This window comes from Bufo bufo, chromosome 6 (assembly GCF_905171765.1).
Source record: "Bufo bufo chromosome 6, aBufBuf1.1, whole genome shotgun sequence".
NCBI lineage: Eukaryota > Metazoa > Chordata > Amphibia > Anura > Bufonidae > Bufo > Bufo bufo.
In genome coordinates, this window is record NC_053394.1 from 275,861,855 (window position 1) to 275,886,350 (window position 24,496).

Consider the following 24,496-nt stretch of genomic DNA (forward strand, 5'->3'; position numbering starts at 1 on the left):
TTGCGCACCAAACAACTATTTTCTAGTAGTGAAGGTGTTTTGTGAGTCAAATGGGTATTTTCAGCAGACCAGTACCTCATATTCTGGGAATTTATGTGACCTGATAAATGAAACCAAGCTTCATCCGTCATGAAGTACAACAATGGGTCCAAATGTCTATCAGCATTCATAGTCACCAAGTCCAGTAATTTCCACGTTTAGCTTTGTCAGACTCAGTTCCTGCACACGTTATTCGGTGCGGTTTCAGGTTGAGATTTCAGCACTTGCTGACACACCAACTTGCGGAGACAGTCTTAGAGTTGATTTTTGGTGGCTACTTGCAATCCGCTGCTGAATTTCATGCACGACTTCAGCCGTCCTGATCCGATGGAGGCCTCTGTTTCTTCGTGTTTGCAACAGAGCCAGTTTGATGCCATATCTGACCAAGACTGAATACGTTTAGCTGTTTTTTTTCCCTGGGTACTTGTCAGCAAAGGTCTATTGCATGTCTTTAATCGATCTCCATTGCACATCACAATCACTATTCGCTGTTCCAGGGAAGAACACCATCTTTCTGACACAATAGACCGAATCATAGCAACCAATCAGAGCTCAGCTTTCAGTTCTTACAGGGCTCTGAAAAAATGAAAGTAGCACTCCGATTGGTTGCTATGGACAACTAAGACTGATTTACTATTAGGCAGTTTGATGTGGAGATATTGAAGGCGGGCTACTTTTTCGTGGGCCACCCTGTACTAGGGACTGCTATAGCATCTTTACCTCTGCACTAATCACTGTAGGGAACAGAAGGGGCTTTTAAGGCAGATGATACTAACGAATGGCATAACTGATGGATTGTAAATCGGAGGCCCATCTGAAATATTTTAAAGAAAGCACAAGACTTTTTTTTTTTGAGAAATGTATTTAGGGGAAGGATGTAATGCACAATAATACAAAGATCACTGTTCGAACAGAGTGAAGCATTTATCAAACCTGTTCATGCATCGAGTTATCTTACTACAGATACTTCACATTCCTGGACCCCACGGACATGTACAAAAAGATCATTTAAAAAGGGTTATAAATAGATCAAGTTTGCCACAAAAATAGATTTTGACATACAAAAAAATTACCAGAACATTACTGCATCACCTAAGAAAAGACCACATGGGAGGTAAACTGGCATGGGAGAAAACGATTAAACTTTTCCTGTTGGCACAATATTAGCACTGGTCCTTGGGCTGGTATATGGAAAGCTAAGGCACGGACTTGTCACAGAACAAAAGCCAGTAACCACAGTAATGTGTGCATTTCATGAAACATTCACAGCAATGCCAGCTGAGAGGGGGCTCTTTAGCAGATTAGAGGCATTGTAAAAAAAATCTGATTTCTGCAGTTTTAGCCACTGCCAGTACTGATAGGTCAGCCGTATTATGCCATTCAACTTCTTCATATTCGGGTATTAGACTAGGGTACATAAAATGAGAACGGGATACCTTTGGCACCTAAACGTTGAGCAGCACCATAATGGAATGCACAATTCACATTTACTAGCTTTTGTTCTCCTGCTGCACAGGAACTATAACGCTTCCAGTAAACCAACCATTAAGAAAAGGAACAGTTACATCAAGAAAATATTCATTATGTAAGATATTGAACATTATCTAGCTATCCAGATGAGAAATAATCCACAAGTATAATGAATGACATGCCTGTGCCAACACAATGCTCACATCTTTAAGGCTGGGTTCACACAAAGCATCCAGTCCAGATTTAAAGGGGTTGTCCAGGGATTTATTTTAAATCTGCCTCCTAAGCCAGCAGGACGTATGGAGAGATACATACTCACCTGCTCCCCGGCTGTCTTCACTGGATTTCAGCTCCTTGTCTGATAACTTTCTACACGGACAGGGTCAGATGCACTGTTGCAGTCAAGGACTGGCCTTAGCAGTGACTTCCTGCCAAGCCGTATGTCGCAGCTCAGGGACACGTTACTGCTGAGCAAGAACTAAATGGCAGGAACCAGATGAGTATGGATTTCTCCACAGTACCTGATGGCTAGGGCAGAAGTAAAAAAAACAAAACAAAAAAAAACAAAAAAACACAAAAACACATGGACAACCCCTTTAATGCTCTGCTCACATCTGTTAAGAAGATCCATTACGAGCCTCTATTGCAGATACTGGTTTTTTTTTGGGAACAACACTGGTGTATGCAGCAGCATTAGGCCAATTTCAGATGCATGGGTCCATTGCGTGAAGCATGCTCCATGTGGGGGCGTCATTTCCCTTTATAATGCTGTGCGTCTCTGCTCGACCTTCGCTGTAATGACTTTGTACTGACAGCATTATGTGAGTACTAATCATTACAGTTGAGGTTGGGCAGAGAGACAAAGCATTACACAGCATTATAATGCTGTGCAATCCTGTCACAGGAGAAGTGTCCAGTCTAGGAAATCAAGCTCCCACTTGGAGCACGTTTCCCGCGGTGGACACTAGTCTGAACCTGCCCTTATTCTCATCAAAACAATGGACACCTAGGCTGAACCTGACATACCCTACTATATATCAATTGGGACTGTGGAGCAACTGCCCTGTGGCTCCTGTTATAAAGAAAAGCCACAACACAGATGTGAACAGAGCCTTAGCTGCACAAACTAACATCTGGGCCCAACTATGTGTTAAGGCAAAAAAAAAAAAAACATTAAAAAAGTTCTCTACTTTCGTCACTTCTGTCCCAATATAAGTTCACCACATCCGTACCCACACAATCACAGCAATAATGCGGACCTGGGGTTAAATTGTGCATGACCAGTTGGTTTCACCTTGAATGTTGGCTATGGCCAAGCCATGGGGCATCTAACATATACTTTGAAGTTTTCAGGGAAAAGCAAATCATTTTCAATTCGACTGAAATGTTATTGAGCCTTTCCTTTTTGTGTGTACTCTTCCCAAATTAAACTTCTCAATATTACTTGATTTCAGGCTATGCAGTCATCATGATATTAGGAGACAAAAATAATTACGGTTTTCCCTGAATTTGGGCATGTGAGGTAAGTCTACATATACAGGAGTTTTCCTATAAACATTTCTATCCCATCCAGAGGATGTATTATCAGTGAGGGTCCAGCCACTGGGACCTCTGTTCTCCTGATGGGTGGGGCCTCCAGCATTTGGACCCACAGTAACTATACATTTATTGCCTACCCTAGGGATAAATGATTATGGGAAAAACCCCTTAACTGTCACATTTATGAACAAAAATCAAATATTTGAAAGAAGATTTTATGCAGTAATTTCTAAAAGAAAAGCGAGAACTGAAAGCCTTGCACCAAACAGGTGGTCAATAAACATACATATATTTCAGTATGTTTATTTTTTTCTACTTGGATCCCCAAAGCAAAGCGGCGATGTTAACACTGGCCCTCTGTCGGATTTGTGTTGTGTGGCTCCAGTTTTAATCTATGCATACTAACAATTTGTGCAGATTTGCCACCTTAAAAGGATGAATATGAAGAATGAATAGAGTCCTCCACAAATGATTCTTTCCCAGAGATTTCTGTGACTACGGCTTTCTAGTTCATTGCTAGCAAACTGGGCAATGCAGTCTGAAAAGCTTTGTGGCTGTGAGGTGTCCCTTTTTCACATAACAAAGGCTTGGATCATTCCAATTCAGACAATTTACACGGCCTTCGGAATTCCTGACCCCGTTCGTGGATCCATTTATTTGACACTGCAATAAAAGACGCGGATAGAAGCTATTAATCAAAAATCTTATATTTTTTTATCACATTTTTAATTTAAAATTTTAAACTACTTTTTGGCAGCAGATAAAGTAAAATATATCTTCATTTTGGCCACTGGGGCCACAACACATCGGCAACAGTCCATCAACACCCTACTCTGCAGCAGTGTTAGGACGGTCTCACACGAGCGAGTCCATTGCAGGAATTACGCTCCGTGTGCGAGTGTGTTCCTCAACTCTGGACTTGGATTATGATTTATAATGCTATGTGCGCCTGCTTGACCTTACTTCTATAGGATTATAGTAGGAAGGTCAAGCAGAAGCACACAGCATTATAAATCATGATGATGCCCAGAGCTCTCCTGCAAGACAAGCTATGTCCAGAACGGAGGATCTCGGACACACGAGACACCATTCCCGCAATAGACTCGCTTGTGTGAAACAACCCTCACACTGCTGGCACAGCCTTCCAGCAGGTTGTTCCAGCATAGAATGTCAGGAATCGGACAGACAAAAACTGCTATTTGTCCGGCCGTTTCTCAGATCACTCCCGAACCCCATTACAGTTAATGGGACCGGAAAGCAGTGCCGGCAATGCAGCATCCGGCAGGCTGTTCCCGGCCGCAACAGCATGCTGGAACAGTAAACGCTAGTGTGCAACTAGTCTTAGGTGATATCACATCTGCATTCGAGGGGCCTCCATCACAAACTTAATTAAAACTGACCCACAAAATAGTGCAGTACACTGCACCATTCTGTGTGGTGAGAGCCCGGCTCCATGATGGAAACCCAACAAACCTCCTATAACACAGCAGAACATCAGAAATACAAAGCCTTAGACAAATGGCTACCATACTCACCCCATTTGCTGCCAACTAAAACAGGACATGCTGCGTGCCTTGTACTGTAATCTCCTTCTCCACTTTCAAAGAGATTATACCAAAAAACTGCTGTTCCCTGCAAAAAGACACATTTACCAGCAAGATTAATTTTATTAAAAAAAATATATATTTTTGGGATTGACCAAAATGCCTTAAAATACAATTATTGCCTATTTTATCATTTTTGTCAAGCCTGCATGAGACCATGCAATGAGAAAATACATTGATCGCTTTTTGCTTGTCAGCGGTGGAGAAATAGCCACAATAACAGAAAACCGACTGACATGCTAGATTGCTTAAAGTATGTAACATCTGTAATGTGTGCTGCAATCCATGTGATGGATAACACCTTGACTTCAGTATGATGAAAGGACGAAGTGAAATTTAGAGACATACACCAGCATTACAGCACGATACCTTTTTAGGGTATACAGCAGCTCCTACTTCTGGAAAGACTGTAGCGCCACCTGCTGGCACATCACTCATCTGTAAAAGTCAAATATTAAATTTTTTTGTGCATTTTATAGACAGGCATTAATTTCCATGTTCTGATAACATTTCCAGCTGTAAAACTAAACCTTTATATCTGGGGGGACTACACATATGTATGTCCACACAGAGTAGTAAGGCATAACAGCTACCAGTCAGTTACCAGAGATCTAATATATAAAGCTTATTCCTACTTTTATCTATGCTCCCGTGAGGAAGCTGGCAGTCTGCGAGCGTCTTTCCCTCACCGCGCCTGCGGTGCGAGATTTGAACGGCGCGAGATTTCACCAGAGCACAGGGCTGGAAGAAAGATGCGAGCGCTGCCTACCCCTGTCAATCAGGACTTGGAGGGAGGCGACAAAGGTGGGAGAACGGAGCCTCTAGGAGCAGGAACAACGCCCCCTCTGCTCCTAGAGGCTAATTAGCATATAATAAAAGTTAGATTTCTGGTGTAACGGGGGCATAGATAAAAGTAGAAATAGGCTAGTTAGGTTTATCTGACATTAGCACATCGCTAATGTCAGCTAGCTTAATAGGGTTAATTCTGGATAGATCAGCATCTGATCGGCGGGGGTCCGACACCTGGGACCCCCGCCGATCAGATGCTGATGATCTATCCAGAGGATAGATCAGTTTAAACAAACTGCAGAACCCCTTTAAATCTGGTGACAGAATCCCTTTAAGGGGGTGGGCTGCTGTGAAGGTCCCATTTTAAGGGACGGGGCGCCGTGGGGGGTGGTCAGTGTTAAGGGGCAGGGTGCTGTAGATGTCACTGCTATAGTGGATACTGTTGATATCTTAACGACACACACACAAACATTAAATGAAATAGATTAAATATACCCGAGCGAAGCCAGGTCCTTCAGCTAGTACATTTATGTTTCTAATTGTTTTCAGGCCTAATCTACAGGCAGCATGCTACAGAGCAGAAGATGCTGAGCAGATTGATTTAGTTTTAAAAGGAAAGGATTTAGTAAAAGTTTTAATTTATAAATTTAAACCTCTGCTCTTTCAGAGATCAGTAGTCCCCGTGTACTGATCCCAGTGACTGACAGCCATCTCTGTATATACACAGACAATGCCATCAATCACTGATAAACCAACCACCCCGTATATAACTGAAGTCAGAAATAGCAGAGACATAAATTACAAGTTTTACTGAATCTTTTCCCACAAAAATATATATCAGTCTGCTAAGCTCCTTAAGATGAGCTCTCTATTTCTGGCAAATAAAAAAAAAAAAAAAATCTAGTTGTAATGTGTTTGCTGCTTTGTGGAGCAATTGCTCCTGAATCAGGTTGTGTGGATCTAGCATTACAACAGGTCTTTGGTGGGACCTAACTTAAAGGGGTATTCAGATTACATTAAGTTATCCCCTATCCACAGCGTATGATCCCAGCGTAACAGAACACCCCTTTAAAAACCTGGCTCAGACACCTGGCTACTTTTTGTCAGAGTATTAACTACACAAACAAGGGTTCATCCAGACATCTTTAGCTGGCCATACACATTAGATAAGCCAGTGGATGATGACTGTATAAATTATTCCCCCAAAAAACAAGCCAGCATACAATAGAGAGATTTATGTACTGCCTTTCGATAATGCCCTGCCACTACTAAGAGACGAGAGGAGCAACCAACAAAGCGATTTGTTGAAAAATTTCAAAAAGAAAAAGTCCAAAGAATGAAACAAAAAAAAAAAAACCACGACAACTTTTGAACAAATATCCGTGAGGTGTGGGTTGAAGTATACACTTTCATGTACAATATTTCCACACAGATTCCTACAGTATGTGCATGGTATCTTTATCTAAGATACCAATTCTTTAAAAAGGTAGCTATCATTTTTACAAACTTCTGACATGTCCGGTCAACCAAAGGCATGAATCCGTACTCTGCATGCCTGGCATTCAGAGGAGACAAACAGAAATAAAGGTGCCCAGTGCTCAGCTGAGCATTTCTGCCCCTTTTTTTCAGTGATCGTTGGGGATGAGCACTGAAACCTCCACCTATCAAAAGTTCTGACATGTCACTACGACATGTCAGAAGTTTGCAAAAATGATCGGTAAGCCTTAAACAATTTTGACACCTTAGAAGAATGGGGTGAATAAATGGTCTGACTTAACACTCTGCTCATATACAGATGAGGCCTATGGTGGCATAATGGGTGAGACTAGTAACTTACATAAAACAACCAAGTGGCAATTCTGTTGCCTGTACCAAGCTCTTTAAAAGCATCCGGTTCATCTTTCTGTGGAACACACAAGAATAGGTTAGATTTCCCCTGCCATTTTAAGAAGGGTTCTGACGATGTGCACTAATTCATTGTATCATGGAAAGTTAATTTAGCTTCCACCATATACCGAAATCAGTTTTTTTTTTACAGTCAGTGTGTTATAATCAGGTTACAAAGATCCAGAAACATGCTCAGACAAACATTTTCAGAAAAGTTAAGGATTAAATCAATGTATTACATTCAAAACAGGTATAGATCTCCCAGTCCAATTCTGATGTATTGATCCCATTCTACAAAACCACCATGAGTTTCATCAAGAAAAACAAAGGACTACAAATTCATTTTTTCCAAGGTAATATCCATAAGGGCCTTGTTGGTAATTTTGAGTATTCCTTATTCATTTTTCTCTTGGTGGTTTTATTAATTGTTGTACGGAGACAGATTAAATCATCAATTGTAAGATTTCTGTTGACACAAAAGTATGGTGGCATCACTGAAAACAGCAGTCCCATCAGCTTCGGCTCAGGTAATGGAAATAAACACGTTACTGCAGTTATAGCCCACAGATGGAAGTGCTGCTTGCAGGACCAGAGCGTTACTTGCCCGTGCAAAGTCAAAGTGGGGTTCATATTGTCCTCCCATGCCATAATTTGCCACCTGAAAGAGATAAAAGACAACACATGGGAATATTTAACTGTGCTTTAAAAGATAAACTTACCCTTCCAAAATCAAAGTGGGGCTCATATTGGCCTCCAACACCATAGTTGGCCACCTATGAGAAGAACACAGTGAGGAATGAGAGTGGATAGACAATGATGACGTGAATCCGTTTGGCCTTAAAGGGTTTGGGTTAAGTATTAAACTTGATAGGGGATATGCAGAGGCGTAGCAAAAGGCTCATGGGCCCTAGTGCAAGACTTCAGCTTGGACCCCCCTTCCCTCAGTGCTTTGTGGCCAGAGGCAAAAATTGAAACGGCACAAATACCTCCCTCCACCCCCAATGCCAAATTCTTGACCGAACCCCTTCCCACCAGCCAGTGATGTAACTTGACTAGCATGCACTTTCTATAATACTGGTGTCTTCTTATGCGGCACAAGGATCTTTGGGCCCCCTCAGGCTCCTGGGCCCAGTAGCCACTGCTACCTCTGCACCCACTATAGCTCCGCCCCTGGGGATACGGGATAAGCGTTTGGTGAAGGTCTCAGCAGTTGGACCCCCACTGATCAGTCTTAATAGCGGCCCTATGTCTCTCCGTATAAATGTAGTGACTGTTGAGCAGGCACACTGCTGCTACATGGGACTGCCAGATATTGCATAGTGCTGCACTCTGCACCAGTCTACAGAGATTAAGGCCTCTTTCACATGGACGTCGTGTGTGAGGGCTGGACAAGATGCGGGTGCGCAAGTGCAAAGAGTTTTAATCGGCATATTTGGTACCCAGACCCAAACCTGGACTTCTTCACAGAAGTTCGGGTTAGGTGTTGTGTAGATTTTATTATTTTCCCTTATAACATGGTGTAGGTAGGCGCAAGGGTCAGTCATTGACGGAAGGTACGTGTCACCGAGGTTCCTGGCCTCGATGAGATAAGAACAGTTTATTTTAGGTGTCAGCCGCAGCTAGTGCTTGCTGACACGGTTTATTCTTAGTGTGGCTGAAAAGCCGATCCGGGCCGGTTCTTATTGGGAGCAGCCAAAGAGCAGGGTGGGTGGCTGTTCCCCACGTCCAGGCCAGGTCTTGGGCTGGGGTTTAAAAACCCAGCCAGCAGCTGGGGGTGGTATGTTCCTCCAAGTGAAAGTGGAGCTGTGAAGGCTCTGTCTCTGGGAGCTGCATGAGAGCCACCAGCTGGAAGCCAGGCGCCCTAAAGCCTGCTGTGGATATCTAGGTGACGTGTTTGTTTTGAGTTCTGTGGACTTTGGCCGTGTGAAATAACACGAGGAATTCCTGTGGTGTGAATTAACACCAGGACTCTGCAAAGTGTTTGTGTTATGTTTTTCCTTGGGTGTGAATAAACACTGAACTTTTTGCTTTACTACCGTTATCTTGCCTCTGTACTGCGTCCGCTTACCCTGCCTACCAGAGCAAATCCCTACAATGGTTATAAGGGAAAATAATAGCATTCTTAATACAGAATGCTAAGTAAATTAGAGATGGAGGGGTAAAAAAATAATTAAATTCACCTCATCCACTTGTTCGCGCAGCCCGGCTTGTCTTCTTTCTTCTTGAGTACCTGGGAGGAAAAGGACCTTTAGTGACGTCACTGTGCTCATCACGTGGTCCGTCACATGGTCCATCACCATGGTGATAGACCATGTGATGAGCACAGTGATGTCACCAAAGGTCCTTTTCCTCCCAGGTCCTCAAAGAAGAAGAAAAGACGAGCCGGACTGCGCGAACACCTCCATCCCCAATTTACTTAGCATTCTGTATTAAGAATGCTATTATTTTCCCTTATAACCATGTTATAAGGGAAAATAATAAAGATCGGGTCCCCATCCCGATAGTCTCCTAGCAACAATGCGTGAAAATCTCACCGCATCCGTACTTGCTTGCAGATGCTTGCGATTTTCACGCAGCCCCATTCACTTCTATGGGGCCTGCGTTGCGTGAAAAACGCACAAAATAGAGCATGCTGCAATTTTCACGCAACGCACAAGTGATGCGTGAAAATCACCGCTCATGTGCACAGCCCCATTGGAGTGAATGGGTCCAGATTCAGTGCGGGTGCAATGCGTTCACCTCACGCATTGCACCCGCACTGCATTCTCGCCCATGTGAAAGGGGCCTAATGGAACAGCAACGTGCATGTTCAACTGACACTCCATATATACGGGGAGGCAAAAGCAAAGAAAAAAAATTATTTATGCAAATTAGGGCTTTAGTGCACCAAGGGGTAGGTCCTGTTTCCTCAGTGCACCTCAGCTGTCCGGTGCTGGCCACACGCCTCGCTGCATAAAGCAAATAAGACTTTTTCTCTCTGGAATGCTGCAACTGATTTTGACTGGTATTATTTTAAGCAGCAGGATTAACCCAGACAGGTAGTATGACTTTTGTAGAAGGGTTAATCCTGGCAAGAATTGTGTTTTAAATAAATGACAAATTTTGCTGAATCTTGTCCCTCAGCATCTCTTGCTCTATAAGACGTTGCCCACAGAGTGGAACATTGTGACAGGTTCCCTTTAAGGAATATAATGGTAAACTAAAGCACAGGTAGGAACCTCTGATTTTGTATGAATCTTGTTTGTACACCTGCAGTTCTAAAAGCTTTGTATGAATGTGCTTTTCTTGCGCAACAGAGGGAAAACTGGGCGCAATAACTGATTGAACAGCTGCTGGAAAGTTACATAGGCCACAAGAGAATGCTGAATTGTTGGCTTATACTTAGGTTTCTTTTTTTTTTTTTTTTTACACATTTAGTATTTTTTGTGTTTATTTTCCATTATGCAAGTCCCTTTGAACTTTTCCATCAACCTACCTGCAGTTCTTCAGCAGTGGACACATCTAGCCCTGTTAATGCTTGTATTCTTGCATTAATTCGAGCAATGACAGGGTCCTCGTAGCTAGACAGCCAAGCACTGGTGTAAAAGGAAGAACAGGGACACCGATTATTATTCTAGTCAGGTGCATACAAGTTTTACAGCTCTTTTAAGCACAGTCATTTAACATGCACAGCGCTAGTGCCTTAGTGCCATTTCAAGAGGTCAGCGTTGCTGCTGCGCATACATATGGACTTGAAGGTCCATCCACATCACCCAACTATTGCTATGCAAAGCCATTGCCCTGCTGCAACACATGGCTGCACCGTGGGATTCTCGAGGTCTACAGTGTATTGCTTGCATAAATGTGGGAAATACAGAATTCAGGGTCCAATCTCCTCTAATAAGCAGTCAGCCCGCAATAATAATTTTGAGCGGTTCCAAAAAAACGTACAGTGCTAGTCATTAGGAAGCTTTTTATGCAGTTGTTTCAGTTTATGCCAGATCACTTTATTAGGGCACGTCCACACCAAAGCAGTAGCGGATTTGCCACAGATTTTACCGCATGCAAATGAGAAAATCCGCAGAAAGAAGAGTCACGGACTTAAAATCTGCACTGTACGTCAATGTCTGAGCAAATTTTCTTCCGCAGCATATGGATGAGGTTTGTTGAACTCTTACCCACAGTGCTGGTACTGTAATATACTGCAGGTTTTCTGCAATTTATATTCTGTATCAATTTGGTGTCGTTGTAAAGATCTCTACATGCAATCATTTAGGCTGTGCCTACATGATGTGCCCATGGGTGCGTCTTCTGTAATCATGGCAAAAAGTTGCGTTTCTGCCGTGATTGTGGAAAAATGTGGCAAGAAATTCAATGCTTCTGTGGTTTGGACGCAACGGGTAGTCCTGGCTTTTGGCCTCATACATATGTCCGTGTCGGTGACCACATCTGTGACAAGACAGTCAGTGGTTCATCCGTGAAGATGTCGGTGTGGGATCAGAGTGCCGGTTTTTTTTGCTCACTGCTAGGCTGAATATTTCCAGAGCACATCCATGTTGGGGACCTGTAGACTATTATGAGTGTGAGGGATCCGTAATCACTGGACACAAATGCGGCGTACTACCCTGGTGTCACCACAAACCCATTGTTCCGTGGAAAACCGCTGATGTGTGAATACACACATTAAAGGCAATGTATACGTGTGCTGTCCGTAGAGATCACAGACGGCATACGCCCCTGATTCACTGACGTGTGAAAGATGTGTTAAAGAGGACCTGGGGGCGTGTCTACTGTGAAACCCCCCCCCCCCCCCCCAGTAAGGCTCCATTCACACTAGTGTTTTTGCTGGAAATGGCAGGGTGCAGCAAAAACGCTTTTGTTACAGATAATACAACCATCTGCATCAGTTATGAACAGATCCGGTTGTACTATCTTTAACATAGCCAAGACAGATCCGTCATGAACTCCATTGAAAGTCAAGTCTATTGTGTCAGAGAAAACTGATCCGTCCCCATTGACTTGCATTGCTTCGCATGCCATGACGGGAACCTTCGCCGTTTACAGAGGTGCTTAAAGGGTTTCTGTCATGAGAAATAACGTTATGTAGCTGACTGACATTAGCAATGTGCTAATGTCAGCAGTACATAACAGTGTGTTTTATAACTCCCTGCCTGCCGCCGTTCTATTAAAATACTTTTAAATATGCTAATGAGCCTCTAGGTGCTAGGGCGTTGCTTCAGCACCTAGAGGCTCGGTCTACACACCCTTTGGCACGCCCAGGTCCAGTTGATTGACCTTCGAGTTCTCCTCGCCAAAGGAAGGAAGCCGGCAGCAGGAGCACGTCCTTCCCTCACTGCGCCAAATACTAAAAAAAGACGGCACGGGATTTACAGGACACTGAGGAGAAATCGAAAGTCAAATCAACTGGACCTGGGCGTGCCCAGGGGTATGTAGACCGAGCCTCTAGGTGCTGAAGCAACGCCCTAATAGCACCTAAAGGCTATAGCACCTAAAGGCTCATTAGCATATTTTAAGTCTTTTTTTTTTTTTAAGAGCACGGCGGCAGGGAGTTATAAAGCATACGGTTATGTACTGCTGACATCACTAATGTCAGTCAGCAACATAACGTTATTTCTCATGACAGAAACCTTTAACTCATTAGGCCTAAAATGCTAAAATACAACATCAGAGCTCATCCATGTAACAAGCTGTGTACCAATCCCCTGATGGGGGCAGGTTTTTATCCACTGGATGTAAACAATTAAGGTTCCCATTGGTTGACTGCATATATATATATATATATATATAAATAAATGGCGGCACTGGCTACAGAGAGAAATTGCGGGTGCACGTCCCAAGGGGAATAGACTGGTGTCCCCGATGAATAAATCCGGAAAAAAGAGCGGCACTCCAAAAAATAAATAAAAGCAAGTGAACCTTTATTCACCCCAGTGGTGCAACGTTTCGGCTCTGGTCACGAGCCTTCCTCAAGCGCTTGAGGAAGGCTCGTGACCAGAGCCGAAACATTGCACCACTGGGGTGAATAAAGGTTCACTTGCTTTTATTTATTTTTTGGAGTGCCGCTCTTTTTTCCGGATTTTTATATATATATATATATATATATATATATATATATATATATATATATACACACATATACATACACATATACATACACATACACACACACACACATACCACTTTATAGAACAAAGACATTAAAATTCTATGGGTGGATGTGAATGACTGTCACATTCAGTGAGTGGAACCCTCTTTATCAACTCAGACAAATGTGAACCAGAAGTGCTTTAAAAAAAAGGAGGGGAGAATTAAATAAGCCCTAGCTATGTTGCCAAGTCGACTACATTTTAAAGAAAGATGGGTGATACATTGTCAGTCTTTTGAATGGGCCACTGGGAAAATTTTGTAAATTGTAATCCTGGTGGAAATTTAGGGAAGTTCGGGCTCACAAAAAAACTGGCCTATATGCCTTGCATATATGTAAAGAGTAAAACTGAGGGTTGATCAAATCTTGAGGAAAAAGTATCCAAAAAGATAGGATGAACTAGAGGCACCAGTGGATTAGGAGTGTTTGTTGGTGGGTTGACTAAAGATTTACCCAATAAACGGGTGAGTTAAGAAGGAGGAGTAGATCGCTAGTAGACAGTAGGAAGGGATAGGCTGCTAATGGGATAGACTACGTGGATAACAATCAGCGTGTGAAGCAGGTGCAGTAAAAAGTGTCCGATGGGTTCAGGAGTGGACCCAAAGGGCAAAGCAGTTTTTTTTTCCTCCCAAATAAAAGTACCAGATACCTAAGATGGAGAGGAGCAGTGTGTCAGTGCCACTTTAGAAGGGTAGAATACTGGAAAAATAGACCCTAGCTGTACACCAGGGTTAGTAATCCCTTCTATTTGTATATAGTAAAGTATACAATAAGGCACAGTGGGGATTAACAAGGTCCAGTATTTAGATAAATAGATATCTGAACTTGCCAAGCATCAAATAAAAGGTAATAGAATAAAAATTATGAAAGTAAGTATGAGCTTTACTCACTTCACAAGAGGGTGGTTTCCTGGATAAGCTCAAGACACCAGGAAACCCCAAAACCCCCCTTGCCTGGATCACTTGTAGATTGGTAGAAATTGAAGGCAGCCACGTCCACAGGAATTTCTGATGAAATTTTTTATTGGTAAATCCGGCTCAACGCGTTTCGGGGTTTAAGCATACAAACCCCTTTTTCAGGAGCATCATACATGAGAATAAATGACGACAAAGTGTACATACCTTGTTTAAATGAGGTTTTGTGGTCAAAAAGCCAGCCAAAAGGGACAGGGCTACGCATCATGCTTTTTCCGGTCATGCGCATGACCAGGTGCCAACTACCGGTCCGATGCGTTCCACTGTGAAAAGCATCGGGTACTTCCGGTTTGCTGTGCGTTCCAGTGTGGAGCGCTGCTAGTATCTCCGGTCACCTGTGTGCTTGACATAGGCAAACCTGCTGAATAAAACCTGATTTGTAGAGAATATCTATGTACATAAATGTATATGCACAAAAAGATATATCCACATCTATCCTGAGGATATACATATATATTGGAAAAGGATTTTTACAATGATTTTTTTCAAGGATATTTAGTCAGTGGTATAAAAAATAATTGTGTATATACGTCTAAAACAATATTCATATGTCATTAATAAGGAGAAATAAATAGTAATACTTAAAAACTACTTAAGGACAAAGGCAATAGATCTTAATTCATTAGAAAACTGACACGTCAACGTCATTTTAGTATAAAAAATTCCCTTAAGACCCCCCATCCGGACAATCAATTAAAGGTTTTCTGTCATCAGAAATAACGTTATGTAGCTGACTGACATTAGCGATGTGCCAATGTCAGCAGTACATAACAGTATGCTTTATAACTCCCTGCCTGCCGCCGTGCTCTTAAAATAAAGACTTAAAATATGCTAATGAGCCTCTAGGTGGTACTGGGGCATTGCTTCAGAACCTAGAGGCTCTGTCTACTCACCCTTTGGCACGCCCAGGTCCCGTTGATTGACTGTCGAGTTCTCCTCATCGTCACGTAAATCCCGCACCTGCGCCATCCTGTTTAGTATTCATGCAGTGAGTGAAGGACGCGCCCCTGCTGCCCGCTTCCTCACTGCGCCTGCGCCGAAGGAAGGAAGCCAGCAGCAGGAGCGCGTCCTTGACTCGCGCCTGCGCCGAATACTAAACAAGACAGCCAAACGCGGGATTTACATGACGATGAGGAGAACTCGACAGTTAATCAATGGGACCTGGGTGTGCCAAAGGGTGAGTAGACAGCCTCTAGGTGCTGAAACAACGCTCCAGTATCACCTAGAGGCTCATTAGCATATTTTAAGAGCACGGTGGCACGCAGGTAGTTATAAAGCATACTTTTATGTACTGCTGACATTAGCACATCGCTAATGTCAGTCAGCTACATAACGTTATTTCTCATGACAGAAACCCTTTAATTGAAGAGTCAGCCATTACAACTCCAGCGGCTGACCTCAAACCAAACGGATCCATACTAAACCCCATGGATACAGTTACTGCTATCAAACCAACAATAAAGAATAAGTCATCCTTTTACCCTTTGGAAAGTAGAGGCCCCCACATTGAGAGTTATTACAATATGGTAATGGGAGACCTAAAAGATGCCTTTTCCACTCTCGACCCCCATAATCCTTCAACCAATAAAAAAAAAAGAAAAGCTATCTATACTCCAGAACCCAATTACCTAAATCCAGACCTGGCAAAGGCCCTAAAAAACAAAAACAGATATAGTGATTAAAAATGCCGACAAGGGCGGAGGTATAGTCATCATGGACACCAGCTATTATGAGGCTGAATCTGTAAGAACACTTTCAGACACTGAATACTACAGACCACTTAAAAATGATCCCACAAGAGAATACAAAAAACTACTTTATGAATGGATAGATCTGGGATTCCAAACGGGCGTCCTCGACCAGAAAGAAAAACCTTCTTGAAAGTCCTCCACCCCACCACAGCTTGATTCTATTTTTTACCAAAAATACATAAGTCCCTTGTTAATCCGCCTGGACAACCCATAATATCCGGGATAGACTTCCTCACCTCAAATCTGTCTGAATACATTGATGGAATCCTTCAAAGATACGTCAATACATTACCATCTTACCTTAGAGATTCATCACACCTCATTAACACTCTGGAAAATATAGACTGGCAAGAGAACTTCTTGTGGGCAACCTTAGACGTACCATTACTTTACAGTAATATAATACACTCACTAGGCATCAAAGCAGTCAAGGAATATATAGATGCTGACACCTCTATGCCACAAACACAAAGGGATTTCATTCTGAAATCCATTTATTTTATTCTGCAACACAACTACTTTTCATATAAAGACATAGGGCCAGATTTATCATTACTCTGACCGCTCACTCCACTTTCACATGTGGCTAAAGTCAGTTTTAGCCAAGTCAGATTTATGATCGGCCCTTTAAGACTGTAATAAATGTGGTTCGACGGTAGTAGTTTATCCGTCAGTAAGCAGCTTTACAAAAGTCGCACATCTTTACGAAAAGGTCACACGTCTTTACAAAAAAGTCACATGTTCTATTAAAAAGTCTCATAAAATAAGCATGGTCCTCACTGGAGTGAAATTGCGCATTTTATTTTAACTTTTTAAATAGTCGCAATAGTAAATCTGTCTAGAGATTTATTTACAAAAGAAAACACGCCCACTTTCTGAAAACTGGCGAGCATAGTGCAGAGCAGTAAAAAGTCGCAAAATTTATGCGCAGTTTAAGCGATTGCGCAAAAATTTGCAACTTTCACTCCATTATTCTGACTTGAGCTAATGATAAATCTGGCCCATAATCTTTATACAGGAGAAAGGAACGGCGATTGGCACAAAATTTGCCCCATCATATGCAAATTTTCTAATGGGCTCGTTTGAGAAATATATAGGCTTATTCAGCCACCCTAATATCGTCTTCTATAAGAGATACATTGACGACATCATATTAATATGGAATGGGAAGGCAAATGAATTGGAATCTTTTATACGGACAGTTAATGCTAATGACAGGAATCTGAGTTTCACCTTGGAATCCCACCCTAGGGAAGCCATTTTCCTAGACCTTCACCTTAGTAGAATCAACATTCAAATCTCTACTAAAACACATTGTAAAACAGTTGATGCCAACAGCTATTTAGACTTTAAAAGCTGCCACCATCATAAATGGAAAACCAATATACCATTTAGTCAAATGAAAAGAATCAGACGAAATTGCTCAGATGATACTGTCATGTGAGAATAGAACTCCTGAGGACTAGGTTTTTCGAGAAAGGATATCCCCCAGCTCATAAAAGAATCAAAAAAGAAGGTCCTCAAAGAGAACCAAAAAGAAAGCCTAAAACAAAAGACTAGTCCAAAAACTTCTCCACATCCATTCAGACTTTGTTTAATAACCAGATACAACCGCAAACACAAATTGATCCGACAAATCCTAACTAGACATTGGCCGGTCCTACTAAAAGATATCCCCAGACAACCCAATTTAACATTTCGTAGGGCCAAAACTATAAAAAAAAATATGCTGGCCCCGTCATGCCCTAAAAACAACTCTACCCTAACAAAGCCCCACAAGGAGACAAAAGAGAAGGGTTCTTTCAAATGTGGGGCACGTAAATGTAACTGTTGCAAGATGATCACTTGTGCCACTGCGGAGGTTTAATTACCACATCTCAAACAAAATCCATTTTCAACACCATCTGACGTGTGGCAGCACGAACATAATATACTTATTACAATGTCCCTGTAACCTTTACTATATAGGCCATACAACACAAACGCTCAGAGCGAATGAATGAGCACTATTCTAACATAAGCAGGAAAATCACCACCCATAGTGTGTCGCGCCATACGATGGGAATTCAGCCGGTCTCAAAGTGACCCCTCGCGAATATGTATACTTCTCCTTCCAACAGCTCTGCAGAAAGGAGATGTTTTGGATTTATCAATTAAACACCCTTACACCGTATGGCCTAAATGAATCACTCGAATATGTTAACTATTGAGCTACCTACCTATCCGACTTGTGCTGCTATTACCTTTTATATTAGATGTATTTTACCTTTGTATACTTTTTTTTTGTATTTTTTTAATACTTTTGTATTTTTTTATATGCTCTTTCATAATTGTCTTGTACCTTCGGCAATTTTTTTTTTATTAGTTATCATTTAATCATCCTATATATTTACCATTACTTTTACTATAGGACTCCATATCATGACCATTACCTTGTTTATAAGATTTTTTATTAAGCTTTTAAGATCTTCTGATTATGACTACTCCCCCCCCCCCCCCCTTATATCATGATCTCTTTTGGTCCTTAAGGCGTTTTTAAGTATCACTCCATTACTATTTATTTCTCCTAATTAATGCCATATGAGTATTGCACAATTTTTTTTTATACCACTGACCAAAATTCCTTGAAAAAAAAAATAAATCATTGTAAAAATCCTTTTCCAATATAATATATATGCATGTCCTCAGGATAGATGTGGATATATCTTTTGTGCATAGACATTTACAGTTGTGTTCAAAATATCAGTATGTTTAAAAAAGTGAATAAAGCTCAAAATCCTTCTAATAGCGTTTATTTCCATACACACAAATGCATTGGGAACACTACACTTTCTATTCCAAATCAAGAGATGAAGAAAAATATATCACATTTGTGTTCCTCTAAATTAAATTAAAAAAAAAATAAGAAATGTGAATATTAGACTGTTCAAAAATAGCAGTGTTTGTATTCTTCTTTACAAACTCAAACATTCACTATATAAACTGAAAAATATTTGAAGATTTTGCTTTCCTTTGAATCACGTAACTAATATTTAGTTGTCTAACCACGGTTTCTGAGAACTGCTGTACATCTGTGTTGCATGGAGTCAACCAACTTCTGGCACCTGTGAACAGGTGTTCCAGCCCAGGATGATTGGACTACATTCCACAGTTCTTCTCTATTTCTTGGTTTTCCCTGAGAAACTGCATTTTTTTTATTTCACCCACAAGTTTTTTATTGGATTAAGATCCGGGGATTGGGCTGACCACTCCATAACGTCAATCTTGTTGGTCTGGAACCAATATGTTGCACGTTTACTGGTGTGTTTGGGGTCGTTGTCTTGTTGGAACACCCATTTCCTCTTAAGGCAACATGATCTCGTCAAGTATTCTGATGTATTCAAACTGATCCATGATCCCTGGTATGCGATAAATAGGACCAACATTCCCATATCATGATGCTTGCGCCACCATGCTTCACTGTCTTCACAGTGTACTGTGGCTTGAATTCAGTGTTTGGGGGTCGTCTGACAAACTGTCTCCGGCCACTAGACCCAAAAAGAACAATCTTACTTTCATCAGTCCACAAAATGTCTCTTTAGACCAGTCAATGTGCCCTTTGGCAAATTGTAACCTCTTCAGCACGTCTTTTTTTTTTCAACAGTGGGACTTTGTGGGGGCTTCTTGCGGATAGCTTGGCTTCACATAGGAGTCTTCTAATTGTCACAGTACTCACAGGTAACTTTAGACATTCTTTGATCTTCCTGGTGCTGATTGTTGGCCGAGTCCTTGCCATTTTGGCTATTCTTATATCCATTTGAATGGTAGTTTTTCGCTTTCGTCCATGTCTTTCAGGTTTTGGTTGCCATTTTAAAGCATTTGCGATCATTTTAGCTGAGCAGCCTATAATTTTCTACACTTCATTATATGTTTTCCCCTCTCCAATCAACTTTTTAATCAATGTACACTGTTCTTCTGAACAATGTCTGGAACGACCCATTTTCCTCAGAATTTCAGAGAGAAATGCACTGTAACCAGCATGTACAACATTTGCTGCCTTCCTACCTTCCTTAAATATGGGCAATAATTGCCACCTGTTTTTCAAAGAATGAATGACCTCACTCACTGAACTCCACACTGCTATTATTTTGAACATGCACCTTTCAATTAATGATTCAAATACAGAGAATCAGCAGCATGCATGTCATGACTGTTGGGTTTCTATTACTCTACTACACCTGCTTGTAAATTATTTGCCATGTAGAAATATAATTTCTACCAAAAACAGTGATTGATCAGGTTAGTGATGTCTGACTGCTATTATTTTGAACACAACTGTATGTACATAGATATTCTCTACAAATCAGGCAAACCTGCTAAATAAAACCTATGTCAAGCATGCAGGTGATCGGGGATACAAGCAGCATTCCACGCTGGAACGCACAGCAAACCGGAAGTACCTGATGCGTTCCACAGTGGAACGCATCGGACCGGTAGTTGGCTTACACCCCAAAACGCGTTTGCGACGGATTTACCAAAAAAGAATTTGACCAGAAGCCCCTGTGGATGTGGCTGCCTTTAATTTCTACCAATCTACAAGTGATCCAGGCAAGGGGGGTTTTGGGGTTCCCTGGTGTCTTGAGCTTATACAAGAAACCACCTCCCTGTGAAATGAGTAAAGTTCATACTTTCATAATTTTTATTCTATTACCTTTTATTTGATGCTTGGCAAGTTCTAATATCCCTTTACCTAAATACTGGACCTTTATAATCCCCACTGTGGATTATTGTATACTTTACTATAAAAAAAAAAATAGAGGGGATTACTAACCGTGGTGTACAGCTAGGGTCTATTTTTCCAGTATTCTACCCTTCTAAAGGAGCACTAACACACTGCTCTTTTCCATCTTAGGGATCTGGCGCTTTTATTTGGGAGAAAACGGCTTTGCCCTTTGGGTCCACTCCTGAACCCATCGGACACTAGCCTCCTTTTTACTGCACCTATATGCCTTGCCTCACATTTAATTGTGTGCTGTAGACACTTTGTGCACCTAGACATGGGACAGGCTTAGAGGGAAAGAGGCATGACAAAATGTTACAGTGCGCACCCATTTTTGTAAATGAGCTATAATGTTGAAGAATTACTGTTCACATGTGGGTTCTACCATAACTTTAAACAGTCTGTTTTACGGGAAATTTCCAACTCAATGCCTTCCTTTGCACCTGCTCACATGAAAGTCTGAGAGAATAGCAATTTTTTTTAGCAAAACTGTTCCGTTTGCTGTAAAGTAGGAGGTGCCAAGTTGAAATGAGCATTTTTCCAGAGTCATAAAAGTACAGTAACTCTTTTGAGAGTCTGAATTCCTAGAGTGCCAGCAAACAGTGCTGTCTTTTCTGTATGTGTCACATCATAGGCTGCCCTGGTTCATTTACGAAGAGCTTGGTGGATATTGGCGAGATGCCATAGTGAAATGCCACGTATTTTGCACAGGGCACAGTAAGTTACAAACAAGGGTGTATCTGTCATTTATGCCAATGCTCCCGCACAGAGCCAAGTCTAAGAAAACTAAATAAATGAAACCCCTGGAAGAAATTCCATGAACATCACCGTACATACAGTGTCTATACAGCGCACATTCCTATAATATCAGAGTATTGTCTGCAGAACATATGCCATTACATCATATAAATGGCAGTACGTTCTGGAGACTGTCATGCAAGAGGTTAGAATTCAGTTAAAAGGAGGGACCTCAGGTGGTTGATATTTCCTTTAACTTGATAATTTGATTTAAAAAAAAAAAAAAAAAGAAAAAGCAGTGATGAGAGAGACAGAGAGACAGAGACAGAACCTCCCTCTCTAGATGTGAGCTGAACTTGGGCGCAGGGAAACATTTTATGCCTACAAACCATATTATTTTGGTCCATAGTCTACCAATACGTACAATAAAGAAACAGGGCTTCAAAACAAGAACAATTCTTTTTTGTGTACAGGCAATAATTGAATAAGGAAAAAAAACAAAAAGGTGATCTAATAAAATATACAAAAAAGAAAACATCATAAGCAGCAAGAAAAGTGTGAGCATCCACAGAGGTTATTGGGGAGAAAAATTAAAAATATAATTAACATTCAGGTCATGCATCTGCTACCGAATGATTTCTGGCTAGAGACCCCTCTATGGTTAGTATGAAAGATGTAATCATGATGGCCTTAGGGAACACATGCATTAAAGGGGTATTCCGACTTCAGAATATTGTAGCCTATCCTCAGTATCATATCTGTCGGGGTGGTGCAGGGTAACTACTTGCCCCCTTCACTTAACTATGGCGGCGGTGTGCAGACAAACAATGAAGAGGTGGCAGAGCTCGCAGAAAAATTGGTTCTTAGACTCATGTAAAGAACCTTAGTGAAGCCTTTCCCCTCAAAGCTCAGAAGATTGTGCTGACCTCTCCTTCTTCCTAATACACTAACAATGGTAAGTTGTTATCACTGTCATGTTACAGATAGAGGGGAACTGCAGCCCAATTAGGATTCCTGCTTCTACAAGCATTACACTTGGCATTCCTCTTGTGTTCATCACCTCCTAGACACTGACTAACAATGTACCAGCGCTGTTGGAATTGCACAACTTTATTAAAGGGGATGGCTAATTTTTAAAAATGCTTTCCAATAATCTATTATTGATGTGATATACATGTATATCAGATTATAATGTAACCCCACCATGCAGCAGAAGACCCCCTGTGTCCTGTGTAAACACCTACACTGCTATGGTGCAAAGTCCAAGATAGTGGCGGTAACGTGATTCACCCATGTCACAGTTTTCTGTGCTATCCTGAGGGGATTCTCTCCTGTGCATGTTTAGGGCATGCTTAGAGGAGGATCCGTCCATCGAAGGCGCAGAAAGTGGTGACACGGGTGAATCACATGACTGCTGCCATTTTGCACCCTATGGACACAGTGCCTGATAATCAGAGCTTTACATAGGCTATAGATGTAGACCCAGGGGGCTTTCTGCTACCTGGCAGGGGTAAGCTATGATGTGACATACAGATGTACATCATGTCAACAATAGTTTAAAAGCTATTGCAGAACATTTTTACAAATTGGCTAACCCCTTTAATTTTATTTGTTCCCTCTAAGCTTTCTCGCTCTACTTGCTCCTGCAGCGGACATCGGCAGGGAGGAAGTAAAGCGCTGCAGTAATTTCCTCCTACTCTACCCAATATTAAAATGAATGGCTTGTTCAACCTGCAAACTTGAATACACACTGAGGTGCATGTCTGAAAAGTAGATGACCATAGGTACAAATGTCCACAGGAATTTCCCTTACCTCTTAGAAACTCTGTATTGAGCAGTGGTCAACTGTCCTGTCACAGGGTCATGCACTGTAGCCCGTCTCAGCTACAAAAAGAGAAAGGACTATGGTTTAATTTAGGAGCAGGCATGATGTGTGCCGTGCCAGGGGTTCTGATTGGTCTGGGCGAATTCAGTGTTGACTAAGCAGCCATTCTGGTATATACAATGAACATAGCAACAATGCAATTTAACGTCCTTTCGCTTTTTATTAGAGACAATGGAAATGATCACTTTGTGATGCAGAGTTCTTGCCCAATCCTTTTATTTAGATTTTTTTTGTCCTTTAGGTCTTAATTGAGACAATATAATAATGTCACTGAAGATTTATTGAAGGCAAATATGAGACCGTATGATGAAAACCTTTATAATAATCAAAATAGTCAACTTCAGCACCCATACTATAATTAATTCACATGAAAAGGATGGATCACTCTGCACCAGCAGCGACAAGACCAAACTGATCTATCTGGAAATCAATCCTGATAACTCAGTTCCTTCACATAGAAAACAGCATCTAGCCCAAGAAATGGATTGCAGAGTTATGGAACACTTACCTTTTACTAATTCTGTAGTGAGCAGTCTCCAGGACTCCTGTGATAGGGTTGGAAATGGTGGCTCGCCTCAACTGTGAAGCCAACCAATCACAAGAGTTGTAACAAGCAAAAACTAAAATTCACCCAACCAATCAGAAACCCTTTGGATGAAACTTCTGGTGCCAGTAAGAATCAATAATGTCCTTTATTTTATATCTTCAATAATACATTATCTGACTAATGACCTACGCAGGTCAAATTCCACATTATACACTGGATGGTTCAGAATATTGTCCATACTGATAACCAGAGACTCAACCATTGACTCAGGGGAATAAGAAAGAAGAAAAAAAAAAAAAAAAAGTTATTGATAGCTTAAATTAAGGTAAGAGACCATGACTGGACTGTGAAGTGGCCTGGTCACCAGAA

At 41.5% G+C, this 24,496-nt stretch overlaps 1 protein-coding gene across 4 annotated transcripts in view; it reads right to left on the reverse strand.

The window, feature by feature from the left end:
- Positions 1-881: 881 nt before the first annotated feature.
- P4HA1 (prolyl 4-hydroxylase subunit alpha 1) overlaps positions 882-24,496 on the reverse strand; it is a 57,656-nt gene continuing 34,041 nt past the window's right edge. The window contains exons 9-15 of one of the 4 annotated variants that reach the window (XM_040434830.1): positions 23,509-23,579; positions 10,804-10,903; positions 7,933-7,986; positions 7,279-7,344; positions 5,022-5,090; positions 4,584-4,680; positions 882-3,711 (exon numbers count right to left, since the gene is read on the reverse strand). In XM_040434830.1, the coding sequence (XP_040290764.1) occupies positions 3,641-3,711; positions 4,584-4,680; positions 5,022-5,090; positions 7,279-7,344; positions 7,933-7,986; positions 10,804-10,903; positions 23,509-23,579 (528 nt within the window). In that variant the 3' untranslated portion in view covers positions 882-3,640. Of the gene's footprint in view, positions 3,712-4,583; positions 4,681-5,021; positions 5,091-7,278; positions 7,345-7,932; positions 7,987-8,047; positions 8,102-10,803; positions 10,904-23,508; positions 23,580-24,088; positions 24,160-24,496 lie in introns of all 4 variants that reach the window. The other 3 variants (XM_040434831.1, XM_040434828.1, XM_040434829.1) reach the window with 3 other exon arrangements.